This window comes from Mesoplodon densirostris, chromosome 10 (genome assembly GCF_025265405.1).
Source record: "Mesoplodon densirostris isolate mMesDen1 chromosome 10, mMesDen1 primary haplotype, whole genome shotgun sequence".
Lineage (NCBI taxonomy): Eukaryota > Metazoa > Chordata > Mammalia > Artiodactyla > Ziphiidae > Mesoplodon > Mesoplodon densirostris.
Window position 1 is genome coordinate 41599719 of NC_082670.1, and position 23851 is coordinate 41623569.

The 23851-nt window shown below is 44.0% G+C and overlaps 1 protein-coding gene across 2 annotated transcripts in view; it reads left to right on the forward strand.

Annotated features, from left to right (window-relative positions):
• Positions 1-23851, forward strand: part of LRRC1 (leucine rich repeat containing 1) — a 129101-nt gene that overhangs the window by 60331 nt on the left and 44919 nt on the right. The window contains exons 3-5 of one of the 2 annotated variants that reach the window (XM_060109567.1): positions 13399-13477; positions 16893-16982; positions 18119-18154. In XM_060109567.1, the coding sequence (XP_059965550.1) occupies positions 13399-13477; positions 16893-16982; positions 18119-18154 (205 nt within the window). The remainder of the gene's footprint in view (positions 1-13398; positions 13478-16892; positions 16983-18118; positions 18155-23851) is intronic. The other variant, XM_060109569.1, reaches the window with a different exon arrangement.

Here is a 23851-nt window from a genome sequence, read left to right on the forward strand (position 1 = left end):
CTAAGATCCTTTAATGATTGCATTTACCCATTGTATTTCCAAGTTTATTTCACCTTGGGATTTTTTTTTTTTTATATAATTAGGAAAGCAGCATATGGTTCATTATAAAAAGTCAATGGAGGCAAAGTTTAAGTCATCAACCTGCCCTTCCCACTCGCAGACTCTCTCCGCCCTGGTGAGGTTGCCCGTGTTGGGTGTCACACTACACTGGGCTTATTTTTATGACACCTCTCTTCCCCACTGCATTTTAATATCATTGTGGGCAAAGGCCGTGCCTCTGTTACTCACCTTTGCCTCCTTAGCTTCTGCCACATAGCCTGACATAAGTCACCAGGGTTCACCAAGTATTAGCTGCGTAAATAGTCTGATATATGGACACGTGAATGAATAGGGTGCTCTCTTAGCCTTTGCCCTTGGGGCCATTGCTTCCGTTTTAACTTCAGAGAGAAACTGGATATAAGAGGAGAGCCCCTGTTTTTGTCACTTTTTGATTTGTAGGAGCGCTTATTCTCTGAATGGTGCTTTGTAACAAGGTGCAGGGTCTGCAGCCCCTCTATCCAGCCTTAGGTGCAGATTTCTTGAATTATGTGAATTAATCAGTTCAGAAACTGGTAGATGGCTGGCAGAGAATCAATGAAATGTGAGGTTTAGCACTTCCATGGCATTATAAGTTGTGATCTTTATAACAGATTTTAAGTTCTTGAAAAGAAGCACATAGGAACTTCGAGAAACTTTTATTGTGCTTTCTCTGCACATCAGGAACTGGGATGTTATCACAGATAGAGCAGAAGGAAGAATCCTGTCCAGAAACAACAAGCTACAGTCTATCCCCAGAGGCCTACAGACCATGTGGGCAAAACCATGCTTGTAGGTTTAAAAGGGAGGATGGAGAAAAAGATGACAAAGTCCAACAAATCAATGTCCTGCTGACCATCAGACCACAGAGAAAGGGGATTTCAGGTATGACGGGAGCAAGAATTCTTTCTACCTGGAAATTTAGACTTTGGATTTTGGTCTTCCTTCCTTCACTTGGAGCAGTGTTTCTCCAGGTGGGCTCTGGGACCGCCTACGTCAGAATCTTTGTTAAAATTGCATATCTCCCACCTTCCCCAAGGACTACACGTTCAGAATTCCCAGAGCAGGATCCCCGGAGTCTGCATTTTAATCTCCAGGGAAAGTCATGTAAATTAAATTGGAGCCAGGAGCCACTCATTGAGGAACCTAACCATAACCATAATTTGAAAAGATACATGCACCCCAATGTTCATAGCAGCACTATTTACAATAGCCACGACATGGAAGCGACTTAAATGTCCATTGACAGATGAATGGATAAAGAAGATGTGATTGATATCTGTCTATCTCACAGATACACAGATGTATATATATAACCCCCCCCCACACACATACACATATATACAATGGAATACTACTCAGACATAAAAAGAATGAAATAATGCTATTTGCAGCAACATGGATGGACCTAGAGATTATCATACTAAGTGAAGTAAGTTAGACAGAGAAAGACAAATATATGATATCACTTATATGTGGAATCTGAAAAACAAAAGATACAAATGACCTTATATAGAAAACAGAAATAGACCCACGGACATAGAAAACAAACTTATGGTTACCAAAGGGAAATGGGGGGAGGGATAAATTAGGAGTTTGGGATTAACAGGTACACACTACCATATATGAAATAGATAACAAACAAGGACCTACTGTATAGTACAGGGAACTCTACTTAATATTCTGTAATAACCTATAAGAGAAAAGAATCTGAAAAAGAATCTGTCTGTATATATCTGTATATCTGAATCACTTTGCTGTACACCTGAAATTGTTACTAATATCATACCTTTTCATCTGTGAGTTGACAACTTATGTATTTAAGCCCTTAAGCTCTTTTTCTACAGTATTTTTTGGAATAGCATAAATATGTTTTTGAGCCCTTTTTAGAAGACTTTTGCACTCCGTTTTCTAGTTTAACCTCTTTTCTTTTTAGGGTTAGTGTTGAAAAAGTGTACTTGTATTACAGGTAGAGGGAGTTCTTAAAAATTGATTTTATCTAAAAATGGGAAGGAGGCTGTTAAATAGGTTCAGACAGACCCCCTTTGCATCTTTACCCCACCTCTTTCCCCTACTCTTCTTCCAAACAACAAGACGGCTTTACTTTACCTCCCATCACTGTTCTGGCTCCCTTTGAAGCAGTCTGATCAAGCAAGCGCTCCGTGCACATAGCCTCATGTGTTGTAGGCTGGGCTTCCATCTAAGAGCAGAAATAGCTTTACTCTGGAGGTGGATGGTGGACAGGAGCTGTGAGTAATTGTTGGGTAAGTCAGGCACCACACCAACACAGCCAGGGCCTCATCATCAGTGGGCCCTGACCTGGCTGCATCTTAGATTCACCTTTTTTTTTTTTTTTAATACCATATAGTCGATTTACAATGTTGTGTTAGTTTCTGGTGTACAGCAAAGTGGTTCAGTTATATAAATATATATTCAGTTATAAAAATATATATGTAAATAAATATATAATAATATGTATATTCTTTTTCAGATTCTTTTCCATTATAGGTTATTACAAGGTATTGAATACAGTTCCCTGTGCTATACAGTAGGACCTCGTTGTTTATTTATTTTGTATATAGTAGTGTGTATCTGTTAATCCCAGGCTCCTAATGGATCCCTCTCCCCTGCCCCCTTTCCCCTTTGCTAACCGTAAGTTTGATTTCTATGTCTGTGAGTCTGCTTCTGTTTTGTAAATAAGTTCATCTGTATCATTTTTTTTAGATTCTACATAGAAGTGATATCATATGATATTTGTCTTTCTTCCTGGATCCCACCCAGGCTGACTTACTGGAATCTCGGGCGATGATGGCACCAGGTGATTCTGATGTGCATTCAGGGCTGAGAACCAATTAGGTTAAATGTCTCAGTGTTTCTCGGGGGCTTGAAGACCCTTTTACTCTGCATCTCCAGGAGAGCTGGATTAAAATGCAGATTCCTTCTCCAGACCCTCGACCCTGTGAATCCGTTGGCTCGGAGTGGGCCCAGCCCTTTCATCGAGTAAGCGTTCCGAGTGATTCTTCTGTCCTGTGAAATTTGGTAATCCCCAGCCTCTGGGATCCTCAGTGTTTTTTTTGGCCCCGGGTTAGGGATGTGCCGTGGGAGGGGCTGGTGGGAACTCTTGACCCTCAGCGTTCTGGCGAGTTCACCTGGGCCAGGAGGCTTCTCCCTGCACTTGTGGAGAGCACATTGTCACCCCCAGCCCTGCGCCCTGTCCTCTGTTCTCTGTGTTCCACAGAGCATGGCTTTAGGAGTCTGAATGACTCACCCCAGCCTGTGGCCTGTCAGTTGGCAAACACTGTGTGTGGTGTGGTGGTGTGAGAGGATGTTTATCTCAGCTGACGGTCACAGATGCTAACTGGAAAGGTGAAGTATACTTATAAAGGTGTCACGAGCAGCACGGGGCCAGACCCACAGAATCCATGTGCAGGGGGACCCTGACCCCAGGTGCTTATCTGCAGTTCAGGGGAGGGAAAGGGTGTGTGGTCTCAGAAGATGGAGGAGCTTGGGGGAGAGCAGAAGCCTTCATTTCTGGATCATAGCATCCTGGATCCATTGGAAGACCTCATTTCCCTAGGGAATTTTGGTGCATAAATACCAGGAGTTGTGATTTTGTCCATATTAAATGGGAGTAATTAAAATGAGTGGTAATTTTGAGTGACTGTTAAAATAGCTGATGAATACAAATATTGTTTTTTGGTTTTGAAATTTAGTTGCTGTTATCTTGAGGTTTAAGTAGACATTATTTCAAAATCCTATATATTTTATTTTGGGAGGAGGGCAAGTAGAAAGAATGCGAAACTGTCCACATTCCCCCCAACCCCCCTTCTCATTCTGTATGAAACCTAACATTTACTTTTCTGTAATTCTTTCTTTCCGGTGATTTTTTTTTTTTTTTCCCCCAAAACAGGAGATCTTGTATCTCGGGACATATTTGAGTTTATTGAGCCAACTCTGCTGGGGAGGAAAAGCTGAGGAGTAAAGGTTATTTTTGTAATTGTGGCTGGAATTAGGTGAAAACCCTCTGGGCTGGGAAAATTTTTTCCCAGCACAAGTTACCAAGACTCAAAATAAAACTTTGACAAAGGGCCCGTGTCCCACCTTCCCCTTGCACCACGCAGAGGCTGTGCCAGCCTTTCTGCCCTGCACTGTCTGTTCCCATTTTTCCTTCCAGATGCTGGAAAGGCTGCCGCAGGAATCACATCTTTTGTCTACAAAGGCCGGCTGCCTCCTGGGCGAGTCCCTGGGTGTTGGAATAATGTGATAAATGAGATGGTGCCTTTGAAAACAAAAAATGTCCACTTCACATTATTATTTTTTTCCCTGCACACCCTGAGGAACAGCTGGGGCAGCAAATGCAGACTGGGATCACGCGTTCATACTGAGCCTTTCTTGATAATCCCAGATTTTTTTTTTTTTTTTTTTTCCGGTACGCGGGCCTCTCACTGTTGTGGCCTCTCCCGTTGCAGAGCACAGGCTCCGGACACGCAGGCTCAGCGGCCATGGCTCACGGGCCCAGCCGCTCCGCGGCGTGTGGGATCTTCCTGGACTGGGGCACGAACCTGTGTCCCCTGCATCGGCAGGCGGACTCTCAACCACTGCTCCACCAGGGAAGCCCAATCCCAGATATTTTTAAGCAGGATGGTATCAGGCAGCCAGCAGTCAGCCAGCCCATTTGGCACACAGGGCCCTGTTTTACCTGAGCAGTAAATAGTCCTCAGTGAAGCAGCATGATGTACAGAGCGAGCCTGAAGTCACAGCATTCAGTATTTCACCACGGCCCGGCAGCATCTTTTTTCACGCGCTCATTCTGTTCACGGCTGGTGGTTTAGTCCTTGTCGTGTTTGAATCCTGTCTTTGGCCAGGCCTGCATTCATGGTGTTTATACGGGACGGGATCCCCGTCTCCAAGCCAGGGTGACCCTCCAGTCTTCCCTGCCCACTGCATGCAGCATCGCCTCGTGGATGCGGGGTTCATTGTTTGCTGAGGATGTTTCATGTTGGGGGTTTTGTCACTTGCCTCTGCTGTGGGAAGGGACATCTCCCAGCCTGTGGGCTTCTCCCTCGTCTGCACCTGTGCCTCCAGGTGCCCCTTCCGTCTTTCCCTGTGGATGTGGACCGGGACGGGGTTCTGAAGCCTCCACCCTCAGCCTCCCCTTGGCCCTGCGTCCCCTCCGTGCTGCCTTCTGAGCAAAGACGGGCATGAGCATCCACGCTCCTTCATCTTACTTCTGTCTGCCTCTCCGCCCACCCCGCAGATGTCCCAAACAAAAAGATCAGACCCACCCAAGCACGCTACGGTGAACTTTCCCCTTGACCTTGGTTTTCTCCTCAAGCCATAAACCCCTCCTTCCTCTTTCCCCTGAATTGCCAGGCTTTCTGACGGCACACTCCAAAGTCTCCAGGCTCGCAGACTTTCAGATTTAATGGAACAGCAGGATTTATTTTAGAGGGATTGTGACACAGGATTGCTAAGTCTTTATTTTGATAAGGAGAACTCATTGTCATTGAGTAAAAAGCCAGGAGATTTCGAGGCCGCAGTCCGGCTATAATCTCTGATTAAACAGAGCCCAGAGGACAGTGACCCTTGTAAATACACACATCTGGCTTCATGGTCGGAAAGTCGTGTCACCGTCTCCCCGTTTCCCCATGTTGCTGGCCAGGAGCCCCGTGTCTGAGACTGGAGTCGGGCAGCTGCTGTATGCCCTCCGTTCCTCTCTGTCCACAGGAACCGGCAGGCGACCTGGCTTCTCCACCTTTGTGGTTTGATTTCCCTCAAACCACTCTCTCTGATGGCGCCTCTGGACAGTGGCAGCAGAACCCTGGGGCCCAGCCCATGTCCCCTACCTGCTGGCCGTACCGTAGACCCACCCCCTCGGGGACCCCTTTGCTCCCTCGACCTTTTGGCTCTGCCCCCAGCTGCGTGTTGGGGGCCCTCACAACAGAGTTCACCCACCCCGCCTCTGGGTGAGATGACTGCCCAGGCCTCTCTCGGAACCGCGGGCCTGTGTTCCCACCTCGTCTGTCTCCCCAGGTGCATTTCCTCCAGCATCTCTTTCTCCAGCACGTTTGGAGCCGATGGAATCTGACTGTCCTCTTCCTCGCCGTGAAGCAGGTGGACCCGAATTTCAAAGCTCTGCCCCTCCACATGTGAGCACAGTGACCTTGGGCTGTTTAGTTAATGTTTCCAGGCCTGCTTCTGCATCTGCTTGCGGGACCACCACCATCCATCCCACTGTTTGTTTTTGGGATTAGATGATGCATGAAGACCCTCAGAAAGGCACCTCTTCTTATCTGGGGCCACACAGTCAAGTGGTGTAACAGGGCTCGGAGGTGTTCCTCTTTCAGACCTGTACCTGTCACTTCCTGACCTTGAGTCTGTCCCCTGCTGTTCTCTCAGTGCCTGAGACCTGCTACTTGTGTCCAAGGTGGCGGTGACAACAACTGCCAGGTGACCGATTGCAAAGGGGGCTTCTCTGAGCTCCAGGCAGTGGGGAGCAATTTCAAATCTTCCTCTAAAGTAGAAGTTCTGTGCTAAAAAGTATAGGTGTATATGTGGTTGAAGGGAGGTGTGTGTGCACACATCTCCATGGCGACCAGCACTGGCTGGTGGGCCCTGGTGCACATTTATTCCCAGGACAAGTCTCGAGGTGGCTTGTGGAATGTCACCGCAGAGGCCAGGGGAGGTTAGAGTCTGGTACCCGGGTGCCTCTGGGACGGCCAGGTGGCTGTTGGGTCACCTCTGCCCCTGGATCTCTAAGGGCAGTTCAGGGGTGGCTATCGTTGCCATGGCGCCGTTTGCTTGTGCTGTCTTATTTTTTGTTTGTTTCTGATGTGGTTTAGTATCAGTGATGCGTTGAGGTACTGCCCTCAATGCCTGACGGTTCGTGCAGCTGCACATTTCTCTGAGATGCGATACTGATAACAAAATGCTCAGGTAAAGACTCAGTTCCCTCTGTGCTGACAGAGGTCTTGAGAACAGTTTCCCCTCTGGTCTGAGTGTGTCGGGGTGAGAGGAGGGGGGGACCATGTGCCCCAGACCCCACACGTTGATAGAAAAAGTGACAAAGCCAGCCTGTGCCCCTTGGGGGGGAACACCTCCCCCCACCTAGTCCTTTACATTTGTGTACTTTACCACGTTACCCTGTACATCATCTCATCGTACCTCTCAGTAGCCTGGGGTGGTGGACGAGGCAGAGAAGGCCAGCAGCCTTTTGAGAGGAGCAGGGGCGCCCGGCAGTGTAGGCATCCCCGTGCTCAGGGCCTGGAGTCTGTCTCCGGATCCCAGGCCCAGCGCAGTTGGTAATTCAATAGTGTTGCACGCCTGCTGCGGGCCTGCAAACTTTCGTTCTGCTTCGCATTTCATGGTCTCTTGGTGGAGAGAGCCTCGTACTGTAACTGTGGACCTCAGATGGGTCTTGAACCCAGGAGAAGAGATGCTGTTTATATAGAACCAGAAGAAATGCCAGTGAGTAATTCAGTTATTCAGAAAGAACTTATCCTGCTGTGCACTGGGGCTGCGATCATAAACTGGACAGGCCGTTTGTGCACCGTTCTATGTGACAGGAAATGCCCTGGAAGGTTCTAAACTCCTTAGAAGGAGTTAGAAGGAAGGTCACACAGTCCAGCCTGTGTCTATCCCAAGGGGGGCCCTGAGATGGTGATAGCTTTTCAGGAAAGGGCGTGGTCCACCTTGAGGCTTCTGGGCATCGAGTTCTTTATAGAGGATTGCAGGCTAAGGCTCTGTATTACTTCTGTGGGTGAGGGGGCTGGGGAAGGTGGAACCCCAGCCTGATGTGTTAAAAATGGATGCTGAGAAAATAGCAGGAGTGCCAGGAAGGGTAAGCACTGTCCTTCTAAATCACTTTCTAAATGACAGTATCTGCGGTGAAAAGTGTATTCTCTCTCAGAAGCCCTTGGGCTCATGGTGCCAGGATGGTTGTCTGCTTGGTGGTGGTGAAGATTTTTGGCACTGCAGAGTTTAGGACTGATTATCAGTCGCCTGTACACACGTGGTAGTAATGGTTATATTGGTAAACAACAGATTCAGTATTTTTATTTTTTAAGTACAACCACATCTCACTAATTCAAAGCAATTCTGATTCAGAAATGATGGTAGTTTAGAGTGGGTCTGAATTGAAGGTTATTTTAAGAAAATTGTAGGGAAGAGATTACTTAATTTGATAATAATTTTCAGACATTTTGTAAATTTCAAATTTTATGCTTTTATTCTTGGACGTATATAAGACAAAGACAGTTCAAATACATGAAAAATATGAGTAAAGATTTTTTTTTTGTTTCACCTTATATAGAAGCTTGAACTAAGCTGAATGTTGGCAGTTATAAGTTTGGGGGTACCTTCTTTAATGAGAGGAAAAACCTCATGAGTTATTTCTAATATTTGTATGTAAATAGATGTTCATTCAGGCTTTTATTCCTTCTCAGATAGAAGCAAAAGCCCTCTCAGGCCTCTCATCTCTATTAATAACGCCACTCTTCTTCAAATTATTCGGCCTTCATTTGCAGCAACATGGATGGACCTAGAGATTATCATACTAGAGTGCAGTAAGTCAGACAGAGAAAGACAAATACCATATGATATCACTTATACGTGGAATCTAAAATACGACACAAATGAACCTACCTATGAAACAGAAACAGAATCACGGACATAGAGAACAGACTGGTGGTTGCCAAGGGGGAGGGGGTTGGGGGAGGGATGGAGTGGGAGGCTGGGGTTGGCAGATGTAAGCTATTATACATAGGATGGATAAACAACCAGGTCCTACTGTATAGCACAGGGAACTATATTCAATATCCTGTGATAAACCATAATGGAAAAGAATATAAAAAAAGAATATATATATGTATAGCTGAATCACTTTGCTGTACAGCAGTAATTACTACAACATTGTAAGTCAGTTATATTTCCACAAAAAAATTATTTGGCTTTGAATGGAAAATAGTGGTCCTCTCTACTGATCCCCCACCCAGTATAAAAAAGCGGTCCAGTAGAGTGTACCGTGTGCTTTTATTTGTGTGACTCTCCTTTATTCTTGTGCAACCCTAAGCTGGAGCTGTGATGATTCCTCTTTTAGAGAAGAGGAAACTCCTTGTCTGGCAAATTAATTGTAAACAGCTCAGCCTGGCATTGGTAGTCTTCTGTCAAGAGAGCTCTCCGGCCTTCTCTCCAGATACCCCCAAACTGATATCCTGAAGTTCAGGCAAACTGTGCCCAGGGCCTACCCTCTCCCCACTTTGCATCCAGTGTCACATTCCTGCCTATGCTGCTCCTTTACTCTTATTTATTTGGTTCAAAGCGTTAAGTGTCCTTTGTTTCATTTTCTCCCTTCTCTGAACTTCTGCAGCACTTAAGGTATGATATACTGGCATTATTTGAAAATATCTGTTGATGACCCATTTTACAGATAAGGAAATTAGACACAAGTAAGTTAAATAGTTTATCCGAGGGTGCAGACCTCATAAATGCGGAAAAGGTTGGTGGTCAGCCTTGGCCTCATTGAGAAGTGGTTTTTGTCTATAGTTTTTCATATGTTTAGTCTTAAACCTCACATTTGTCCAGAGCAAAACACTTGGAAGACAGTTAAAGGGGATTTCAGCTGGGAATAACCTGCAGGCTTTATATTATCTCTTGTAAGAGATCTGGGACCAAGCAGTTTTCTTACTAGTAAAACAGAGATAATACTCACCCTGCAGGGGATATTTCATGACTCAGATTAGAGAGCAACTGTCTTTGCAGAGATTTAGCAATGTGAGTTTCTCATTTATTCATTCAGTACCCGTGGGCTGTTTGTTTAAGCTTAGTACAGTCACCCCTCGGCCTCCGTGGAGGACAAAATACCAAAATCCGAGGATGATCAAATCCCTTATGTAAAATGGCATAATATTTGCATATAACTTTGCATATCTTCCCATATACTTTAAATCATCTCTGGATAACTTATAATACCTATTACAATGTAAATAGTTGTAAATACAATTTAAATACTATGTAAATAGTTGCCCAATGAGGCAAATTGAAGTTTTGCTTTTTTTGGACCTTTCTGGAATATTTTTTTAATATTTTGATCCACAGTTGGTTGAATTCCCAGATGTGGAACCTGTAGGCCGACTGTACTATGTCAGCTTTGGGGAAACAGCAACAGACAAGGCCCACATGGTCTTTCTTTGCAGTGAGCCTAGAGTTCAATAAGGGAGATTGACCATCACCAAACAATTATTTAATTAATACTGTAACAGAGGGGGGCTTCGCTGGTGGTGCAGTGGTTGAGAATCCGCCTGCCGATGCAGGGGACGCGGGTTCGTGCCTCGGTCTGGGAAGATCCCACATGCCGCGGAGCGGCTGGGCCCGTGAGCCATGGCCGCTGAGCCTGCGCATCCGGAGCCTGTGCTCCGCAATGGGAGAGGCCACAACAGTGAGAGGCTCGCGTACCGCAAAAAAAAAAACACCAAAAAAAAAACCTGTAACAGATTTCAGGAACCTGAGAGCAGGGGGATCTGACCGAATCTTGAGGCCCAAAGGAGGTGTCCCTGAGGGTGTGATATTTTAGCTAAGTATTTAAGAAGGAACAGACGTTCCCTTCCTTAGTTTTCTGCTCTGATATTTTTAGTAATTTAAAGCAAACCAGTAAGCAGGACTCTTCTAGCCACACTATTGCCTTCCTTGTCTAAAGCTCTTATTTTTATAGGCAAATACGTTCTTTTCAGTTAAGTTAGCAACATGCGTATGGTAGAAAGAAATGGTCTTTGGAGTTGAGACCTATGTTCTGTTTGCTGATCTTGTGTACAAGCAAGTTTGCCTAGGGATGGAATGTCTTCCTACAAGGCATCTCTGTCTGGACTGGGTCCAGCTGTGTTCTCTGGCAGTTGCTGTTGTTACCCTCAGATACCCTGACTCCAGACCAGCCCCGAGCAGAGTTCATGTGTTCCTTGGTAGGCCCATCTTCCTGAGCTTCAGGGATGTTTCTGATGCTCTGAGAAATATTAAAGACTTCTACCAAATTGCTGTGCCTTTCCTCTTTCTCTGTTTCCTTGATCTTTTCCTCAGATCAAGCAGAAAGCTGCTGTACAGTGTGTGTGTGGGTGTCAGCTTGATCTTCCCTAGCACTTGTGAGGTGACGGGTGCAGCCCTTGCACATCTTTTTTCAGCCTTGTAAAAACTGCTCACTAGGACCTGAAGTGGTGGCCGAGGAGGGACAGTCAGGAGTGCAGGGCTGACCGGCACCTTTTACCTGGGCAGGCCTCACACCCTGGATAGCCGTGCTGGTCCTGTAATGATGGATGGATGTACCTTTGTTCGTTCCTTCTTTTTTCTTTTTTGGTCTTTTCCTTTTTTTTTAAATTGAAGTCTAGTTGATGTACAATATTGTATAAATTATAGGTGTACAATATAGTTATTCGCAGCTTTTAAAGCTTATGCTCCACTTAGGGTTATTATAAAATATTGGCTATACTCCCTGGGTTGTACAATATATCCTTGTAGCTTATTTTATACCTAATAGTTTGTACCTCCTGCTCCCCTCCTTCTATCCTGCCCCCCACCCAACTGGTGACCACTAGCTTGTTCTCTGTAGCTGCGAGTCCGCCTCTTTTTTGTTATATTCACTAGTTTGTCCATTCTTAATGTGGATAAGCCATATATATACACATATATATATATATCATGTGTGTCTGTCTGTCTGTATGTGTACATATGCATGCACACAAGTATGTATGTACACACATGTATGTGTACATATGTGTGTATATGTTTGTATATGTGTGTGTATATGTGTGTGTGTGTACATATATATATATATATATATATATATATATATATATATACTGCTATCATATTTATGAAACTAGGATCATTAATAGTATGTATTCTTCACTACCTTATACGACCATGCAAGGCAGAGAATTGTGTGAGGCTAATGTTACCACAAATTTAAATATTTGCAGCTTTTAAATTTGTACTTAGAGCTTTTATGTAGCTTCTGATTACTTTGTGGTGTTGGAGCAGGGCATCCATTTTTCATTTTATTTCTCCCATCTCCTTTTCACCCCCAATTTAGAAATATTAGGTATGTTTTGGCTCTGCTTGCCTTTGTTGAGCTGGTGGAAGAAACGGCATGGGATCAAGAGAGCCTTTTCTATTTTAGCCCTTCTTAACATTAGTATGTCCAAAATAAATGTATTCTTGAAATTAAATGCTATGAACTAACCTTTTCCAGCCCTGAAAGCTGTAACCTCAGGGTTTAAACTAAGAGAAAGAGGAATTTAAAATAGCATTTTAGGTCATTTCAAGAATCGCAATGTTTAGTGGCAGGTAAACATGGGGAAAAATATTCAGCCTCATTAGTAATCAAAGGAATATAAAAGAAAATGTTGCCAGACTATTTTATCAATAACATGGGCAGTTTTTCAAATGTAAGAGAAAGAAAGGAAGAAGGGAAAGATGTTGAATCGGGTGGTGGAAGTATAAAGTTGTACCTTGCCCCCTCGAAGGCAATTTAGCAGTATTTGTCAAGTGCTGCAGAGGTGTTAGTGCCTTTGACACAGTGATTACACTCTGGGAGCTTAGCCTAAGGAAATAACCAGAAATGGACATAAATATAATTATAATGTTAGGAACTTGGAAACAACCTAAATATCCAACAACTGGGGATTGGTTACATGAAGTATGAAAATGTGTGCAGTGGGCTTTTCTGCCACTAAGAATGGGAAACTATTTGGAAAAATAATGACAGGGGAAAAAGTTTGTAAAATAACATAAAGTGAAGCATGAACCTAGTATTTTGAAATATGATCTATTTATACACACACTCTGTATGTGTATCTGACAATTAAAAACATATATCAGAATAAAATATTGTCTCTGGGTGATGGGAATGTTGGTGGTTTTTTATTCTTCACTGGAGTTTTCTGTATTTTCCAAATATGCTTATAATCAGAAGAAATTCCATAATTTTAAAATGCATACTTCAGAATACTTTGTACTGATATAACCATATGAAAACACAGGGGAAAACAAGCCTAAAGGAAATTACAACCAAATGCCCTCAGTGAGTTTTGATGAGGTGATGGGACTTGGTGGGGTGGTTGTTCTTTATGTTTTTCTTGAATGTGCTTCTGTTTAGAATATATCTTATATTAGGAAAGCAAATGTAAAATAAATGTAGAAAAGTACTTTAGGAATCCATGCCATGTTTGAGCGGAGTTAGTACTTTGTGATATTCCCTTGCGACTGTGGTCCATCTTGAGGATGATGAAAACTGTTAACAGTGGTGGTCAGTGATAGACATTTTCTTTCCTTCTGCAGATATTCCTGAAATTCCAGAGAGCATCTCATTCTGTAAAGCACTACAGGTCGCTGACTTCAGCGGGAACCCACTGACTAGGTAACCTTTCTGCTTGCTTTCCTGTCCATAGTACTAAGGGTACCTTTTTTGAACACGGGGACATTGGGAGCCCCTCCTGTGGCTCCTGGCTCAGTCGTGAGCCCACTGACCAGTGGATTCCAGGCGCCTGTGTTGCCAGGGTAACCGAGTTGATGCCCAAACAGCAATGCAGGGACAGCCCTCAAGAGTCCATTCTAGATGTCTCTCTGGGCCAGGTGGGCCTATTTATAAAATTTCTCAAGACTCTGTAAGCAACCTTGAAGAAAGGACTCTTCCTTTCCTTTCCATTCCCTTTTTTTGTGTGTTTTTTTTTAAAGTGTCTAGAAAAATTGAGATTGAGTTAAAATTTGGGATTCATCTCATCTGTCTCAAAATTGCTTGGATCTTCTTGGGTATGGAGTGGTGGGGAATGCCCTATTTCGTTTTGTTTTTCCCATATCTGCTTATTTTTAAGAAGTATAAATATGTCTTAAAAACAATTCTGGTTTTTGTCTTTTGAATTTTAGTTATTATGTTATTAGTAATGTTTATTTTTATGAAAAATAGTACTCTAGTCAGCTCTAGCCTGATAGCTTTCTAACTCACCACCGTTGTTACATCTCGTCCTCTTTCTTAACCATCATCCATACGGTTGTCCCTCTTTCTCAAAACTTTCTGTAGCTCCCCGTCCCTATAAGATCAAGTGGGAGCTCCTGGTGTGCTGTGCAGCCTCCCCCCCGCCCTCTGTCTGACCTTGGCCGGCCTTTCCACCTGCATGGCCCTCAATTGCCTTGTCTGATGTTGTGTCCTCTGTAATAAAGGGCTCCAGGTCTCTGATTTCACTCCCCCTCGTTTTGACTGTGCCAACCCTTTCGCTCTCCTTTAAGATGCAGCCTGAGCATCACATTTCTTCAGGGGGCCTTTCCTGACGACTCCCCGCGGCCCCTCCTCTGGGCCCTGTAACCCTCTCTGAGTACTTTTCTCATAACACACGAAACCTACACGTAAACGATCACTTTGACCAAGGCCCCCCAACGAGATGTACTCCTCTGTCATTTACGGTTCTATCTGCAGCCCTACTGTACTTTCTGGAATGGAGTGAGCCCTCAGTGTTTGTTGAACTGAACTGAGCTATTTGTGCTCAAGGCAGCTCATAGGGTTGGGCAGCTGGGAAATATTATGCTGCTCTGGCGGTTTTTCGTTAACTCTTCAGTTGCTTAATCCCCTTGTCTACTTCTTTAGTGTTTTTTCCCCTAATGTCTACTGATATGTGACTTTATCATCATTTCAAAACTCTCTTGACCAGAACACACTGCATCGTATGAGGCCTTACTCAGTTTTCACCCTGGACTCTGTTTTGGGCAGGTTTCTTAAAGGAAAGCCGTTTTAATTTGGCAGGTGTGCTCTTTTAAGAATTAAGACCAAAAAAAAAAAAAAAAAAAAGAAGAAGAAGACGATGTCTGTGACTTGAAGGGACCTTAAAAATTATTCAGCGTGGCCTAGTGATTTTATGGCTGAAGAAACTGAGGCTCCAAGAGGTGAAATGACCTTGCTAGATCATGCAGCCTCTGAGCGGCAGCTCAGACTAGCTTTCCTCTCTCCCGACCTTAAGTCTGGCCTTCCTCATCGTGTCACATCACTAGTTTGGCTCTTAATGTTAAGAGCCAGTGAAAAAAGCAAATCAGCCATTTAAAGATACAATTTCCTTATATTTACGATCATTTTAGCTAGTTTTAAAATTATATATAGTTTCTGGTAAAAACTCAGAACCGTTAAGTTGCATCTTTTGAAATATAAATTTAAAAAATCTTAGCTCTATTACGCTACGAAAGAGGTTGCAACTTCATAGAAACCATTCCTGAGAATGTATTTCATCGATTATGAAAATCCTAGTTAATACTCTCGTCTTTTGGGGCCTGGATTTGGTTTTGAAGTTTGGAATTACCTGTATTAGATGTCAAACAGCATAGGAATTTTTTTTTTATTAGTTTCTGCTTTATAACAAAGTGAATCAGTTGTACATATACATCTGTTCCCATATCCCTTCCCTCTTGCGTCTCCCTCCCTCCCACCCTCCCTATCCCACCCCTCCAGGCGGTCACAAAGCACCAAGCTGATCTCCCTGTGCTATGCGGCTGCTTCCCACTAGCTATCTACCTTACGTTTGGTAGTGTATATATGTCCATGCCTCTCTCTCGCTTTGTCACAGCTTACCCTTCCCCCTCCCCATATCCTCAAGTCCATTCTCAAGTAGGTCTGTGTCTTTATTCCTATTTTACCCCTAGGTTCTTCATGACATTTTTTTCCCCTAAATTCCATATATATGTGTTAGCATACGGTATTTGTCTTTCTCTTTCTGACTTACTTCACTCTGTGTGACAGACTCTAGGTCTATCCCCCTCATTACAAATAGCTCAATTTCGTTTCTTTTTATGGCTGAGTAATATTCCATTGTATATATGTGCCACATCTTCTTTATCCATTCATCGGATGATGGACATTTAGGTTGTTCCCATCTCCAGGCTATTGTAAATAGAGCTCTAGAAAGAGGAAAGAAATGAAAGATTCTAATCTAGGGACTATCACTAAGGCAAGAAGTCCTCACCACCCCCTGCAAAAAAATGAGTTATGTGTTCTTTTCTCCATCTTAGCAGATTTATGTATAAGGACCTTCAGCATTTTAGATGCAATGAGATTTTTTTTGCTTTCAGTTTGTGTTTTTTCCTCTCCAAATACTAGTAACCATAGAAATATTGAAAGTAAACTTTCTTTGCAGGTATTTAAATAATACTTTTATTTTGAATCCTCGCTCTTCAGTAGTCTAAGGGAAGTATGCAGAATTTCTCTTTGTGTAGAACGTTGTGAAACATAAATCATCTCACATGATTGACATATCAAATCAAGTGAAAAGAAAAATATTAAGAAAGTAGCAATTAGCTGTCAGCTGATCAACTGTAAGTAATCTGTAGCTTTGCTCTGGGTATTATAAGCTACAGGAAAAAAAAATCAAGCCACTGTCTTGTGTTTTATTATAATATTGTAGACTAAAATTTCTATTTTCTGTTAATCAATAAAGTATTTTCGCTCTTAGGCACTTTCAGCTGCAGGAACTATTTATCATTTTCTTTCATAGCCATACACTCGGTAGGCTCACAACATTGTTTCTCCTTTATTCTTACAGCTTGAATATCTTTCCTCTCTAATTATTTCTGGATCACCCTGTCAACAAGTATTTATCATACCCCTGTACTGCTAGGTAGACCAAGTCCTTATTTTTTTCCTTATAAATAGAAAGACAAGACAAATGTGCCATATATAAAGTAATTTTAGGAGGTTTTTTCAGTCAGCATACAGAAGAAATCTTTATATTTATGTTAGTATACACCATATATGCACTTCTCTTTTTCAACTGTAACAATATTTTTTTTTGTTTTAGATTGCCAGAAAGCTTTCCCGAATTGCAGAATTTGACATGTCTTTCTGTAAATGACATCTCACTGCAGTCTCTGCCTGAAAATATTGGCAAGTAAGTTTTTATGTGAAGTTTGCATATACAGGGTGAAAGGGCGTTTATATCATCAACTCCACTTCCTTCGCTTTTACAGGTCTTGTTTTTCTACTCAGAAAGCCGTTTAGCCAGTCTTCAATATCTCCCTCAAGAAAGCCTCTGCGTTTTTGCATCCAGTTGCCCCTATATTTTAATGGTTAAAAAGGATGCTGCTACTTGTTACTAGTGAAAAACCTAATTTTTTTTTTTTTTTTTTTTTGCGGTACGCGGGCCTCCCACTGCTGTGGCCTCTCCCATTGCGGAGCACAGGCTCCGGATGCGCAGGCTCAGCAGCCATGGCTCGTGGGTCCAGCCGCTCCGCGGCACGTGGGATTCTCGCGGACCGGGCCATGAACACGTGTCCCCTGCATCGGCAGGCGGACTCTCAACCACCGCGCCACCAGGGAAGCCCAAAAAACCTAATTTGTTTTGAAGTTTTCTCTAAACCGATGGATTCCAGAGTAGTTAACTGAAGTGAAGTAGCATGTGTCATATAGGTGGTTATTAAGTACTGTTAGAAATGACTACTAGTAATTTCATTGGAAACATAGGGCATGTGCCCTAAACAACAGCTCTGTCTGACAATATTTGTGTGCCATGGACCTGGGAACAGGGAGTTAGGGTGGTGTGTCTGGAGAGCAGGCATGGTGTCTGTGTTGGGGGTGGGTGGGCTGGGGAGAGGGGTGGGATGGGACGGGCACGTGTCCACGATGCTGGCTCGGAGGTCGGGGAGGACAGCCATGGCAAGAAATAAAACCCTGTGGAGAAACTGTATGCTGGTGAATCAGTGTTCTTTTGCACATTCCCACAGATGAACTGATTGATGGAATTATCTTAGTAGGTCTTCTCGTCTTCTCCATCCCTTCAGGACAGACACTGGCTTAAAGCAGCCTGGTGGCTCACGCTTGACCACTTAAAAGCCCACTGTGGCCAGCCGACACTGGTGAACCAGTGTGTCCTGCTGTCATAAAGGATTTCTCTCGGCCTTACCCATCCTGCCTAAGTTCTAAGATAAAACAGAAGCTCGCCTTTTGGGGAACTGCAGTGTATCTGGGTTTGTTCTGCAGAGGTTCTCTTGCCAGACATCTGAAGCCCCCTGCGTCCCTTCCTTGCAGGAGGAGGACGGCTGGCTGCCCTGTTTCCGTCTGCAGGTCTGTGTTCCTCTGAGGTTCATGCTGATGCTTGGACACTGGGCCAGCACACGTGCTGATTAAGAACTGTGCCGCTTAGCTCTCGAGAGGGGACAGAGACAAGAGGGTCCCTGAGTTCATGGTACCCATCGTGGGGGAAATTGACAGTGTTTTGCCGTGGATTTCACGCACTGCACTCTTGCTGTGTCAAGTTTCATATATTTCTAATTAATATAATAGCCACTGAAATACTGCTGCTGCCTTCCTCGTGCCCCTCGGGGTCTCTGGAATCTAATTCCCTTGAGACCCTCCTCCACTCTCCCCGGCCTCCCACTGGCCTGATGGCTGCCCCTTCCATCCCCTCATTCATGTCTTTTTAAACAGGTTTCATGCTTTGAGAGGAAATATGTTCTTATTAAACCAGAGTTCCCTCTCACTCCCTACTGCATTGTTTTTATGGAAAATGTTACTTAACAATCCTTTCAGGATAATTTACAGTAGGCTTTATGCCACTTTTCTGTTAATATCTATGCTTATTTTTGTCAGCGTTCAGCGTTTCTTGTGTATCTGCTTTTTTGATCAGTAATAAGGGCAGTTTTTTGTTTTGTTTCAAGTTTAGATTTAATCAGCTTGTGTTATTATTACAGCCTCATATATACTGCTTGTTTCCAAAATAAAATGCCACTTTGAACTTGAACCCTGTGGTGAGTAATCACCCAGAAAGTAAGAATATTGGGCAGAGGAGTGAATCAACTGATTTTTATTAGGTCAGTTGGTGAAAGTTAATGGGAAATGGGAAGTTTCCTATTCCTGGTTTTGTTACCGTAGCAAGATACTCCATGGTTTCTTTCTGTTGGACTTAGGGTTTATGTGTCCATTCTCACTTAGTAGAAAGAAACGGAGAGCAGACTCCTCCCTGGGGAAGACTGGACCCCTCTGGTGCCCTGGACGGTGCTGAAAAGGCACTTGAAACGGCTGAGTTGGTGACTGTCCAGGAGATCTCTTGTTTGCATAAGCATACTGTACTTTAAACAAATCGTTATTTGACACCGACTTTCCTCTTGGGAGGGACTCTTCAGTTTCCCGAAAATTCCCACATCCCACATGGTTGCTCTGGAGCATTTAACCAAATATTTAGTAACAAGAATACTTCTCAGAGACAGTATGGTATTGTAAACAAGGCACAAAGATGGGGTATTAAAAAAAGTAGGAAAATGACATCGAATGGCCACTTTCATGACGGATACTCACTGTTGTCTCTGTGGATTCTGAAGTAGAGGTTTGGGTATAAATTAACCCTGCCTGTTGGGTCAGATGGGGCAGCTACCTCAGCGTTGGCCTTTTTTTTTTTTTTTTTTTTTTTCTTTTTTTGTGGTAGGCAGGCCTCTCACTGTTGTGGCCTCTCCCGTTGCCGAGCACAGGCTCTGGACGCACAGGCTCAGCGGCCATGGCTCACGGGCCCAGCCGCTCCTCGGCATGTGGGATCTTCCCGGACCGGGGCACGAACCCATGTTCCCTGCATCGGCAGGCGGACTCTCAACCACTGCGCCACCACGGAAGCCCAGTGTTGGCCTTTTGAGCCTCAGTTGACGACGGGATCTCGGTGTCTCCTTTCGGCACCTGGCACGGCACGTGGCCTTAACTGGGAGAGCTGTGGGTTTCTCCAGGATCGGGTGGGCGTGTCCCGCCTGGAGGAGAGAGTCCAGCCTTTCGGACAGGCAGCCTTGCAGGGCCTCGGAGCTGAGGGCACCCTGTCCCATCCCGTGTGATTCGCTGACGGCAGTTTGAAGAGCGTTCGGGCGTTGATGGCAGAGTTGGAGCTGGAGTCAGGCGCTCCTGGCCCCAGGCCTGCTTTTCCCCCACTCCACCCCCATCACCGTAGGACAGACGCCTCCCGCGGCCCTGAGGGACTCAGCGACTTTCTTCTCATTCCCCTAGCGACACCTAACAGTCCATTTTTTAAGTAGTCAGGTCCAAACAACTCGATAAGCATTTTTGTCCTAACAACCGTTCGAAAAAGTAACAGTATACGTTGAAAGACTGAATATTTGTATTTCATTCTTTTTTTTTTTTTTTTTTTTTTTTTGCGGTACGCGGGCCTCTCACTGTTGTGGCCTCTCCCGTTGCGGAGCACAGGCTCCGGACGCGCAGGCTCAGCGGCCATGGCTCACGGGCCCAGCCGCTCCGCGGCATGTGGGATCTTCCCAGACCGGGGAACGAACCTGCGTCCCCTGCATTGGCAGGCGGACTCTCAACCACTGCGCCACCAGGGAAGCCCTGTATTTCATTCTTAAACATCCCCATATCTGTGCTGTGGGAGGTGGGATACCCGATGGGCACCTGCCCAGCTTCTCAAAATACCACGGCATTTCCTTTTCCACGTCCTCGGCGTTCATCACCGCTTTGCAAAGAGGCACTGTCCTCAACAGGCATACAGAGGTCCTGTGAGTTTGCCTCAGTGCACAGTAGCTTGCTGCTGTCAGAATTGCTGAGTGCACTGTTTGGGTGCTTGGGAGTCTGCAGCATCAGTTGTTGGTGATGAGCAGCAGCCAGGATCGCCCAGGTGGTTCATGTCCTGCAGGGCGTGACTACATGCCAGGTAACCGTCAGTGCAGTTACCTTGATAAAGCAAGTCTCTCAAGTAGTAGAATCTTTATAATACTTGTGGCGAGATGAGAAATGATCAGGAAAATCTTTTGAACCACAGAGAGTTATACGAGTTACTTCGTGCAAAAGCACACATTTTTCTTTCACTAGAATAAAAGTGTCTCAAATTTGCTGACTCTTTTCTGTGATGGCCCGTGAGTACTACATTACTTGGTCCTTCAAAGGAAAGGTGATACCTAACAAAGAGCGGGAAACGAACTCACCTTCAATGGCTGTTTTAAAACCCCTTTGTTAAAAATAGAAAAATACACCTTCTGATTAGTCTTTGTGAGCAAGTGTTTGATGTTGGGAAGATGGGAATTTATCAGCTGAATTTCAGCAAAGACCTTTCCATAATCAGAAGAAATTTTAAAAAATTGGTCATAGGGTGATTTAATAAGTGCAGCTGATGACACAGTTCTTGGATCAGTGTAACTTTGTGAGGTGTCTTTTTCACCTGTTACAGCCATTAAACAAGTATCAAATCATTTAGAATCAGTTTTGTACCCAAATGTAAAACAAAAGATTTACTACATAATACAGTATTTTCAGTCTCATTGCTTTCACGAAGGAGAGCCAGAAAGATTTTTGTATCTTTAGTAAAATATTTAAAAATATTTTTTCTTTTGTTTTATCTTCTACTTAAAATTTTTTGTTTTTATATATTTTATAATGTGTACAATATAATGGCACATAGTGCATCTATATATATTTTTAAAATAAATAGAAGGATTATGAAGGTTTACTCTTAAACGTGTGGGGACCACCACTCTAGAGCAGACTGTTTGGGAGTCCCTTAAGCCAGAGACCAGTGGTTCTCAAACTCTGCCTTGTTGGGCCCCCAGGTGTTCCCGGTAAGTCCCTGCCGGGAGTTGTGGAGAGTGTGGACCAGTGCCCTGGTTCATGGTCTCTGCTGGTCCCTGTTTGCACCAGCACAGCTCTGCTATTACCTTTAAAGTTTTTTTTTTTTTTTTTTTGTATCGGTGTTACATATAATATTTTCATTTAAAAAGTCTGCTTTATATGTGTTTCACTCAAAGTTTGGAGACCCCTGTTTCAGATGCTTGGTGGTGCTTGTTTATTGTAGCAGCATGCATTGGGGAGTCTTCACTGGGTTGTAGATCCCACTGAGCTCTGCTCAAACCAAGCAGAGAGCTTCAAAGCCTTTTATGAAAGTGAACTTCAGAATTCTTTACCTGCCTCCTCTCTTTCCAAACTGGCTGAGGTTTTTCCCCACCTAATGGTTGAAATTCTGCCTCTTTCATGAAACCTTCTCCAGTGATTGGAAGAGGTGAAATAGATCCCAGACTCAGATTCCCTGACTGCCCCTCCCCTCCCCCCACATCGCGCACACAATCAGCCCTTGAGTGCTTTGTCTGCACACAGAAGGCTAGTTCAGTGTTTGATTGTGTGTGTGTGTGTGTGTGTGTGTGTGTGTCTGTTAGCGTGTGCACCCAGGCCACCTTGTCTCCTGTAGCCATGGGGCTCTGGGTCTGAGACCCTCTTTGTGTCTATACCGACCCTGCCGTGGCTCTGACACGCTGAACAATTTTGTGGGACGGGGTGCACAGTGTTACCTCCTGCATGCTGCTGGTTTCCAAACTGACATCGTAGATGATCCAGTTGGGTTCCAGAAGCTTTGTGCTGGGACCTCGTTAACCTGTTCCTCCACGGTCACTTTTTGGGCTAAATGCTATATAGTTTCTATAAAAGGTTGACATAAAGAAACAACTATGAAAAGAACCTGCTTCCATTGCCCTGAAATCTTCTACTGAAGAATAATTATTATCCATTAATATTGCTTAATTTCCCCCATATAAGGAGACACTAGGGAGAGATTTTTAAAATATTTATTTTTTAGGGGGAAAAATGCCTCACCGGGAGAACTGTAAGCATCTTCCTTTTAATAACAGTTCTGACATTTATCACATTTCCCTTTCTGCTTTTGTTGCCAGAAAGCTCAGAGCTGGTTCCCACGATCAGCGAGAGCAGCTGTGTTAGTTTCCATGGAATGAAGGGACCCGGAGACCTGGGGGCAGAGGTGCTGCGTGGCATGCACAGTGGGTGGGGGTGGGGGGTGGGGCGATGCTCTGATGGGCACACCTGTCCTGTTACAGCACCCTACTCACAGGTTAGCATGAACCATCCCTAGTTTCATTAGCTTTGTCTGTAAAAAGGGGGTAAGTAATCTGCCCGTGTGTGTGTGTGTGTGTGTGTGTGTGTGTGTGTGTGTGTGTGTCACTAGTGGGTGGCAGAGAGGGGGTTTGAACTTGGTTTCTCCCTGGAAAAAGCTGCATTTCCTTTGCTGCAGGTGCCCCACTGAGCACACTAGTTTCCTCCTCCCTTCCCCGGCCCTCATTTTCTCATTCATGAAACTTTTTGCATATTTGCACTTTTTAAAGACCTCTTTAAATCCCTCTTAGAAAAAGTTGGGGTAAAGTTAAGTAAAGGACTTTATCATCGAAGGTGACACTTAGCACAGAAGGGCAGCGGTGGAGGAGGAGGGAGACCTTCATAGGACCTTCGAGAGTAGAGCTCCAAGTCCGGGATGGGCTTTAAGAAAACTGTCCAAATAGAACGGATTTTTCAGATAGGCCCTTGAAAACAGTGCCAAGTGACAATGACTTTTTACTATCCTATCGCTAAACACACCTGGAAGATTCTACCGGTCAAGCCTGAAAGGATAATTTTGCTTTAACGAGTTTTCAAACGTTGGTACGAAGTGTGAATGAATTTTTCTCTCAAAAGAGCTTGTTCATAGTGAAAATATTTTTCTTGAGACCAGTTGTATCAATTTCTACTCAAGTAAATCACAAACTGCATTTTTTTGCTTATCAAAAGTGAGGTAGCCTGAAGACAGACATGATCTTGTATATAGAGAATCCTAAGGAATCCACAGGAAACTATTAGAGCTAATAAATGAATTCAGCAAGGTTATAGGATACAAGATGAATGTACAAAAATCAGTTGTATTTCTATATAATAGCATTGAACAATCCAGAATGACATTAAGAAAACAATTCCACTTATAAAGCACCAAAATGAATAGAATACTTAGGAATAAATTTAACA